Source organism: Mustela nivalis, assembly GCF_964662115.1.
Source record: "Mustela nivalis genome assembly, chromosome: 7".
NCBI classification, from domain to species: Eukaryota; Metazoa; Chordata; class Mammalia; order Carnivora; family Mustelidae; genus Mustela; species Mustela nivalis.
In genome coordinates, this window is record NC_139026.1 from 67,091,824 (window position 1) to 67,101,744 (window position 9,921).

At 40.4% G+C, this 9,921-nt stretch overlaps 1 protein-coding gene across 1 annotated transcript in view; it reads right to left on the minus strand.

Annotated features, from left to right (window-relative positions):
• The window catches only part of LOC309870264 (liprin-beta-1-like), a 67,138-nt gene extending 57,735 nt beyond the window's left edge, over nt 1-9,403 (minus strand). Inside the window, exons 1-3 of the mRNA XM_082742446.1 lie at nt 9,194-9,403; nt 4,111-4,208; nt 913-1,121 (exon numbers count right to left, since the gene is read on the minus strand). Coding sequence (XP_082598572.1) covers nt 913-1,121; nt 4,111-4,174 — 273 coding nt within the window. The 5' untranslated portion in view covers nt 4,175-4,208; nt 9,194-9,403. The remainder of the gene's footprint in view (nt 1-912; nt 1,122-4,110; nt 4,209-9,193) is intronic.
• Nucleotides 9,404-9,921: the final 518 nt, after the last annotated feature.

Here is a 9,921-nt window from a genome sequence, read left to right on the forward strand (position 1 = left end):
ACAGCTTAAAAAATCTCCCCCAAATCATGCAAGCTTCTAAGAATCAGCCCCCAAATTGAAATTCAGGTCTGTTGTCTCCAGCACCTGCATTGGGAAATGCCAAGATACAATCCAACCATCAGTTTTATCACAGTATTAATGTTCTCATTTTGGGTGGTGGTAACATATACCCAGAAAATTTGTCACTTTTACCATTCTTAAGCATATAGTTCAGTGGCATTACTCGTATTACAGAAAGAACACTTTTTCTATCTTCTTCTCTCAATATTTTTAGTGGCATTCTTTAGATTTTATTTGTTCCAAATGTATTAAAACCATGGTATATACCAATGTGTTCAGGGAAAGGGCAGATCCTCCACGCCATCTGTTTTTGAGACGGATGCCTAGAAAGGGGCTTCACTGTTCCGGGAAGAAGAACGCGATTGGAAGCCCAATTCTATAGCTTCCCTCACACCCTAGAACTGACATGACCCCCACAGATCACTAGATGGCACTTCCTATCAGATACTGCAGACCTCTGCCTCGCTGCCTTTGGAGGTTCTATTCACTCTGCTTCCTATCTGAACTGCTCTTGGTCCTTTTACAGTAAATTTTCCAATAGTACTGAGAAAGCATCTATTACGTGCAAGGTTCTTTCCTTTACAGGACTATTTGTTCTAGGCCACAGCAGGTCATCCAAGAAAGCGAGTCCACCTTCAGAGGCAAAATCAGGTGGTGGGCTGGAGCCCATGAAATGTACACTAACATTATCCTTAAAGGGAACTGGGATGCATTAAGGGATAAAAATCACAGTGAACCTGCTGCCCTGTACTTTTTTGTTGTTGTTGCTCTAATCAGCTACTCTATGTTCTAAATTTTGGAAGAAGCCACAAGAGATTCCGAGCGCAGGATCTGTAATGTGCCATTATCTACCATTTGACTCTGAAGCCATTTGACGAGTGCTTCCGCTGTTGAATCTGGGATCTGGCATCTCAACCCTTCCTTCTCATCTGTGTCCATCACCTCCAACAAGCCACGCAGGTCTTCCACAAGGTGCAGAGTTCGCAGGCTTCCCATGAATCCCGGGGAGGTGGGAGACTGGCAATCAAAAATTCCACTGGAATATTCCAGGGCCTTAGAACCTAAGTTTAAAAAAAAAAATCACAGAGAGAACAACAGGGTTTATATTACATAATGTCCTAAAGCTGAGGGTGGCAAGCAAGTCCAGTCACAGTGAGGAATAATCAAAGTACTCCCCAAAATATAAATTTAGGTACCATAAGATTTTGAGAAATTCCCTGTAAAAGAAGTTGCACAATTTGGTGGAAACCGCATAGCATAATGTCAAGGGTAACAGGACTGGCTTCCGGTTAATTTACCAGAATTTAATCTTTGGAGAATTTCAATGAATTACATGTATACATTTGCATATGTACAGGAGTGTGTGTGTGTTAACATTTTCTCCCATGATTTTGTTTGCAGCCTAGCATCAAAAACTCTTGCTAATATCAGCTTTAAAAAATAGTTTTACAGCCTTTCTTTCCCTATTACTTAAAAGGGAAAGCGTTTTATGACTTGAATGTACATAACTAACCCATTGCCTGCTCAGAAATCACTCATATATACCTCTTCATCTCTTTGATTTTTATTTTCTGGTCTATCAAATATACATATTAATTAGAAGTACTAACTTTAAGTGTCAATAATTATGATATTTTGACTACCACCTCATTAATCTGAGGGTCTTATAAAGGGAAGAAAAGTGTGAACCAATGTGTAAATTCTCTCTCCAGTTGCCACACAGCTTGATCAATTCCAACCATAGGGAGAGGCATTTTCCTTCAGTTAGTCCATTCCACTGACCTTCCAAAGAACTAGACCAAATGATGAGGACCCAAATCTGCCAAACTGTAATAATGGTAACCACTGATATGCTAGGCCCAATGTTAAATACTTCCCATGATCTTCCCCTCAGGAACCATATAAGGCTGAGAGGAAAATCCAGAAAAATAGAAATTGAGGAGAGTATGTCCGGGAAAGGGAGGAACAGTAGAGCATTTTAAAAACAAAACAGGCTATCGTGTCCTATTCCAGTAGTTTAAAGCACTACAATCACCTGATAATACTATTCACAATAGATGTACCCACAATAACCTTCTACTCTTTTAAGTCTCCATCACAAAACAAGGTGAGGGATAGGGGAGAAATGCATATTTAGAAAAACTCCTCAAATATTTGCAATCACATCTCCCTCTACCTTAGGTGGAGAGCTACTGATAGTAATTTGAGAAAATAAAGCCAGGTCCTACCCAAAAAGCTCCTGACTGCGTCAGTGTGAGCTGAGACCCAGGAAGTCTTGATTTTCCGAAGAACTCTCATGTTGGTCCTGAAGCCCTGCCAGGGCTAAGGAACAAATATACTCATCTAGTAGAGTATGTAAAACGTCAGTCCTCAACTACTGTCCAGAAACATCACTTGTCTTGACTACGGAGTTCCACTAAGAATTTGAGGTTATAACCTCTGATAACAGCCTAGGATCTGGCTCTGGTTCTATTTTCCGAAACTGTGACACAGTAAGTCCAATCTCTTTTCCACGTAATAGTCCTTCAACTGTGTGAAAGTATCTATCATGCCCTGAGCAAGAATATACTTGCTTACCAGATGAAGTTGTTTCTTCGCCTTCACGGTCACCTCCTCTTAAGTTTTACCAATAACCTCTTTGAAACGGATATTCCAAGAACTAAACACAGTACACAAGATGTGGTCTAATCTACAAAGGAGGTCAAATTAAAATCTGGTCTCGGGATATACAAGTAGAACAAAGGAGGCCAAACTTTGACTTGCCATGGCATTCAAGGGAACCTCTGACAATGAAAATACCTGTAGTTTCTTCAAACCACTGAAACAGAGTAGGGTCAAATTTATGACCAGAAAAGATAAGCAACAGGGGCTAGGTAGCTAGAATGGAGGAGCAGTAGATGCTACCCACACCTCGACCCTGACCATCAGACCCTCAGATGGATGACAACCCCACCCACTGGCCCCTTCAACCTTTCTTCATGACCATGGGTTCCTAAATACATAAAGGTACTTCTCCTGTGACAAAACGCAGAATGTGACATGAGACCTTAAGGAGCCACTACCCCTAGGAGAGCACAAGCATCTGAAAGGGTTTACCTACTGTTCAGTCCCTCTGGTCATGATGAGAAAACAAGCAGGTCATGATCTACACTGTTTCTGCTCTACTTCCATAACAGAGAATCACTCAAGATTCATAATAAGGGAGGAATACGACCAGATCTGTGTTTCAGAAAGAAAATTCTGGTGGTCTAGAGAATGAGGAACTACAGCGGGAAAGCAAGAATGCCAAGAACATCAAGGGAGAGGGTTGCCAGGACAAAGCACGGCAGAGCACAAACAGGACAGACTTCAGAGGGGGAAAAAAGGAATGGCTAAGGGGCACGTGGGTGGCTCAGTCATTAAGCGTTTGCCTTTGGCTCAGGTCATGGACCCAGAGTCCATTCCTTTTTTCTTTCTGTGATGACATGGATATGCATATAGGCTATTTCAAAGGAGGTATCTGATTGGCAGTTAGAGACCCAAAGCTTAGCAGAGAATTGAGAAAGTAAATAGAGGTGAGAGTTACTGGTGGCAAAGTAAATGTCAAATTCAAGGGAATAGATCAGAATATCCATGGATCCTAGGTAGAGCAGTATCTCTCAAAGTGTGACCTACAGCTACTACCTGCACCGAAATCCCAAGAGATGTACTTACTTACTTTTTTTTGGGGGGGGGGGGTCGGCAGCAAAGCAAGGTTTATTGGGAGTACAGTAAAGTGCAGATAGTACAAAGCTCCCGAGGAGGAAGGGAACCCGAGAGCATTGCCAGAGAATACTTTCTTTCTCCTTGAGTCAGAACTACAGTATGGAAATGGAATTAGACATTTTCAAACAAAGTTTGAGAATGATACTGGTATAAAATGGAGAAGAGGGGCTAATGTGAAACCACGAGGAATCTAAAGGCAACCAATAAATGAAAATAAAGTGGAAAAGGTAATAAAAGAGTTGGAATGAAAAAGCCAAAAGTGCAGAGTAAATGTCATGATTCCATCTTTCAGAGGACGCAGATTACCTGCTGTAAGCCCATCCATCTGCTCCAACGCCACAGCCAACATATCACTTGCGTCACTCATCATTTTGTGTTTGTCAAGGGCAAATTCCAACCTAGATCTGAAAAAACAATGATGTTACCATTATATCCTTTTAAATGACACATGCTTCCCAGCAGGTGTGACAGCTCAAGGCCAAATTACAACCCCACTTAGACGTCAGCTAGGGAAGAGAAATTTTCTGAACCGGCAGAGCTGAATTACCTCAGTCACTTAGCACGCAGTGGCCGACTGTCTACCTAACTGCAAGACCACACACTCCACCAGTTAATAAAATGAGTTTCAGATCTTTCACGCAAGGTGACAACAGATAGTTATGTATTTCTTCTCTGTTCCGTTCAACGAGCCTTTCAAATGCTCTGACACGGAGGTATGAGAACCTAGACCATGGTTTTCAGACTGGTGAAGAACCACTGTTTTTTTAAAATTTCCAAGCACTTGTTTAATAAGTGACAATATGAAATTGCAATAAGCAGGGGTGCCTGGGTGGCTCAGTTGATTAAGCAACTGCCCTTAGCTCAGGTCATGATCCTAGAGTGTTATATAAACACTCTTTTCAGTGTTATATAAACCTGCTTGACAGGTATGAGGTATATCTCTAAAATTCAAACAATGTATTTTACAGGCCTTTACAACAAATGTTCTTTGTAAGAAACAGAATTTGAAATATTCATTGGGGTTATCATGCTATATCTCAGAAAACAAGTCAAAGTGCTTAAAAACAGGAAATATTTCATTATCTCCTCTTCATTATGGTGTCAAATATGCTATGACGCTATTAGCTACATGTTAAACTACGACCAGGTTCTCCACTTTTTGTCACACACATGGGGCTGGGGTTAGAGGAGGCCCATTATACATCAAAAGGACTGAGAACAAAATGGAAGTGGTCCCTGGAAGGTCCTACCTTTGCTGTGATCTTAAGCTTCGAATGACCGCACTTGCCAGACACACGCTAACTGAAATAACCAAAACATTTTGGGATTCCCATTATCATAATATCCAAAACTAAAACAACTCCTTCAAGTGAACCGCTCAACCTTGAAACCTACAAAGTTCAGCTAGTTGCACTAGACAAGTGTTTGTTACCTTAGATACTCATATTCTAGAATCAATAATGTCATAATGGGCCAAACTGTCGTGAAAACTTACCAAGCATACATAGAGAGCATTCAGCTTTCTCCACACACAGAATTGGAGAGATTAACGTAAATTTTATTGCCCACCCCATGTCAATTTTTTACTCAGTAGGATCCCAATGAGAGAAAAAAGTATGTGCGCCGTACCAGCAAAACAAAATCATTTTCTTCAGACTTGCTTACATATTTGGGCTTACTTTTCAGTGTTATATAAACCTGCTTGACAGGTATGAGGTTTATCTCTAAAATTCAAACAATGTATTTTACAGGCCTTTACAACAAATGTTCTTTGTCTCATTGGGGTTATCATGCTATATCTCAGAAAGCAAGTCAAAGTGCTTAAAAACAGGAAATATTTCATTATCTCCTCTTCATTATGGTGTCAAATATGCTATGACGCTATTAGCTACATGTTAAACTACGACCAGGTTCTCCACTTTTTGTCACACACATGGGGCTGGGGTTAGAGGAGGCCCATTATACATCAAAAGGACTGAGAGCAAAATGGAAGTGGTCCCTGGAAGGTCCTACCTTTGCTGTGTGTGATCTTAAGCTTCGAATGACCGCACTTGCCAGACACACGCTAACCGAAATAACCAAAACATTTTGGGATTCCCATTATCATAATATCCAAAACTAAAACAACTCCTTCAAGTGAACCGCTCAACCTTGAAACCTACAAAGTTCAGCTAGTTGCACTAGACAAGTGTTTGTTACCTTAGATACTCATATTCTAGAATCAATAATGTCATAATGGGCCAAACTGTGGTGAAAACTTACCAAGCATACATAGAGAGCATTCAGCTTTCTCCACACACAGAATTGGAGAGATTAACGTAAATTTTATTGCCCACCCCATGTCAATTTTTTACTCAGTAGGATCCCAATGAGAGAAAAAAGTATGTGCGCCGTACCAGCAAAACAAAATCATTTTCTTCAGACTTGCTTACATATTTGGGCTTACTTTTCAGTGTTATATAAACCTGCTTGACAGGTATGAGGTTTATCTCTAAAATTCAAACAATGTATTTTACAGGCCTTTACAACAAATGTTCTTTGTCTCATTGGGGTTATCATGCTATATCTCAGAAAGCAAGTCAAAGTGCTTAAAAACAGGAAATATTTCATTATCTCCTCTTCATTATGGTGTCAAATATGCTATGACGCTATTAGCTACATGTTAAACTACGACCAGGTTCTCCACTTTTTGTCACACACATGGGGCTGGGGTTAGAGGAGGCCCATTATACATCAAAAGGACTGAGAGCAAAATGGAAGTGGTCCCTGGAAGGTCCTACCTTTGCTGTGTGTGATCTTAAGCTTCGAATGACCGCACTTGCCAGACACACGCTAACCGAAATAACCAAAACATTTTGGGATTCCCATTATCATAATATCCAAAACTAAAACAACTCCTTCAAGTGAACCGCTCAACCTTGAAACCTACAAAGTTCAGCTAGTTGCACTAGACAAGTGTTTGTTACCTTAGATACTCATATTCTAGAATCAATAATGTCATAATGGGCCAAACTGTGGTGAAAACTTACCAAGCATACATAGAGAGCATTCAGCTTTCTCCACACACAGAATTGGAGAGATTAACGTAAATTTTATTGCCCACCCCATGTCAATTTTTTACTCAGTAGGATCCCAATGAGAGAAAAAAGTATGTGCGCCGTACCAGCAAAACAAAATCATTTTCTTCAGACTTGCTTACATATTTGGGCTTACTTTTCAGTGTTATATAAACCTGCTTGACAGGTATGAGGTTTATCTCTAAAATTCAAACAATGTATTTTACAGGCCTTTACAACAAATGTTCTTTGTCTCATTGGGGTTATCATGCTATATCTCAGAAAGCAAGTCAAAGTGCTTAAAAACAGGAAATATTTCATTATCTCCTCTTCATTATGGTGTCAAATATGCTATGACGCTATTAGCTACATGTTAAACTACGACCAGGTTCTCCACTTTTTGTCACACACATGGGGCTGGGGTTAGAGGAGGCCCATTATACATCAAAAGGACTGAGAGCAAAATGGAAGTGGTCCCTGGAAGGTCCTACCTTTGCTGTGTGTGATCTTAAGCTTCGAATGACCGCACTTGCCAGACACACGCTAACCGAAATAACCAAAACATTTTGGGATTCCCATTATCATAATATCCAAAACTAAAACAACTCCTTCAAGTGAACCGCTCAACCTTGAAACCTACAAAGTTCAGCTAGTTGCACTAGACAAGTGTTTGTTACCTTAGATACTCATATTCTAGAATCAATAATGTCATAATGGGCCAAACTGTGGTGAAAACTTACCAAGCATACATAGAGAGCATTCAGCTTTCTCCACACACAGAATTGGAGAGATTAACGTAAATTTTATTGCCCACCCCATGTCAATTTTTTACTCAGTAGGATCCCAATGAGAGAAAAAAGTATGTGCGCCGTACCAGCAAAACAAAATCATTTTCTTCAGACTTGCTTACATATTTGGGCTTACTTTTCAGTGTTATATAAACCTGCTTGACAGGTATGAGGTTTATCTCTAAAATTCAAACAATGTATTTTACAGGCCTTTACAACAAATGTTCTTTGTAAGAACATTTGGTTTCATTAAACACATGAAGTTGACCACCGTACCCAAACACCAATGTAGAAGGTAAAAGAAATGGGTGCTAGGTCTCTCTCTCTCTTTTTTCAATCATTTATTACCCCAAAAAGCTGGCAATTATCTCTTCTTTACTGGAAAGTCATGAGGCACTGGGACTAGCTCCACAGGGATAAAAACTTGAGGGCATTAAAAAACAAAAAAGTTCACTGCGTCCCATGCATTTCTCTTGGTCACTGCCTCTCCTTAGATGCATAAACACAGCACCTGTACTGAGTTCAACAGTGGCTCCCTCAAAGATATGCGCTTTCTATTCCTGTCAAATAAATAAATCAAATCTTTTTTAAAAAATAAAAAATAAATAAATTTCTTTGGCCAAGAGGTAACTCGGACACAAGTGGGGGAGAGCGATAAAAGGCAAGACACACTTCTATCTGGTGGGCCCCACCGCCTCCTAACACAACCAAGTTTGTCATTATCATGTGAGATGCTATCTACCAAGAACAGCAGTAAAAAACCTATTGGGAAAACTTATTTCCAAATTATCAATGCCAAATGCCCACCAAAAACAGTACAGCTTAATAAAAAGCACAACCACCTCCCACCTCTGGTCAGGAAAAAGTTGTCTTTTGTAATCCTCTTACACTATGTGAACAACAGCCTTGAGCTGAGCTTCTGGAAACTGTCTGATAGGTTTGTGCTCAAGAACGAAGAAAGTGAAAACACAGATCCACAAGGATGTTCTGGCCCTAAATTCCATAGTGTTAAATGTGTTTGCAAGAAGGATGGCACTTACCCAGTCCAGTCACAAGACAGCTGCTCACAAGGCTGGGCTTCCAGAGCAGAAAGAAAATACGTATTCTCTTGGGGCACCTGGGTGGCTCAGTGGGTTAAGCCACTGCCTTCGGCTCAGGTCATGATCTCAGGGTCTTGGGATTGAGTCCCGCATCGGGCTCTCTGCTCAGCAGGGAGCCTGCTTCCCTTCCTCTCTCTCTGCCTGCCTCTCCATCTACTTGTGATTTCTCTCTGTCAAATAAACAAATAAAATCTTTAAAAAAAAAAAAAAAGAAAATACGTATTCTCTTCATCACATCCTCTACCCCATTCAATTTTCATGCTCACACAAAGGGATCAAAGGTCCCTTCTGTCCAAAGTACCCTTGTAATACTCAACTCTCTTCCTCCCAGATATGCAAATGTCCAGTATATAATGTATGAAATTACAATATGTACATCAGAGCATTTCCCCAGGCTGCCCAAGCTCACGTGGAAGAGGATCACTTACTTGGCCCCTTCACTTACCTCTGGTCGTATATCCTCCAATGACATAAATTTTCCCCTTACACTCACACGCAGAGAACTCGGCCAGAGGGTTTGGTAAGGGTGCCACAAAATTCCAGGCATCCTGCTCGGGATTGTAACACTCAACATTAGAAACGGCCTGCCCACCAATGGCATAGAGTTTTGAATTAACAGCCACAAGTTTGAAGTTAGACCTGAAAGAGAGATACAAAGGCCCAGAGAGTCAGTTTTCTTAACCATAAAAAAGGCAAATGGCATCAACTGCTAAAGCAGACTGAGGAATGTGCTGGAGATCTAAAGAAAATTAGCTCTCCAAGCTGGGTGCCATTCTGCCTGGGGACAGAGGAATGGCCAAATGACACCTCAAATTTCACTCCTATCTCAGAATTCACAAGAATGAAGCATTTTTCAAATGTTAGCAATTAGAGATAAGCAACTCAATATAACCAAGAGTAGTCTTGCTTAGCCTTATGCCAAGAACCAAAGATATTTAAATAGTAATATTAATTTATTCATATTAACATTAAATAATAATTTATATTAATATTTAATATTTTAATATTTCTTTCAACTGCGGGAGCAAGTGTTAAGGGAGGAACGCATAACCTCCCTTGTCTCTCTACTCAGCATGTTTCCAATTCTTCCTCCCCATTGAGGAGGCTCCATGTTAGGTACACACTAGCACCTTCTATGGTGCATATGCTAAGGGTGGGTGCTAGAGGGTGGTT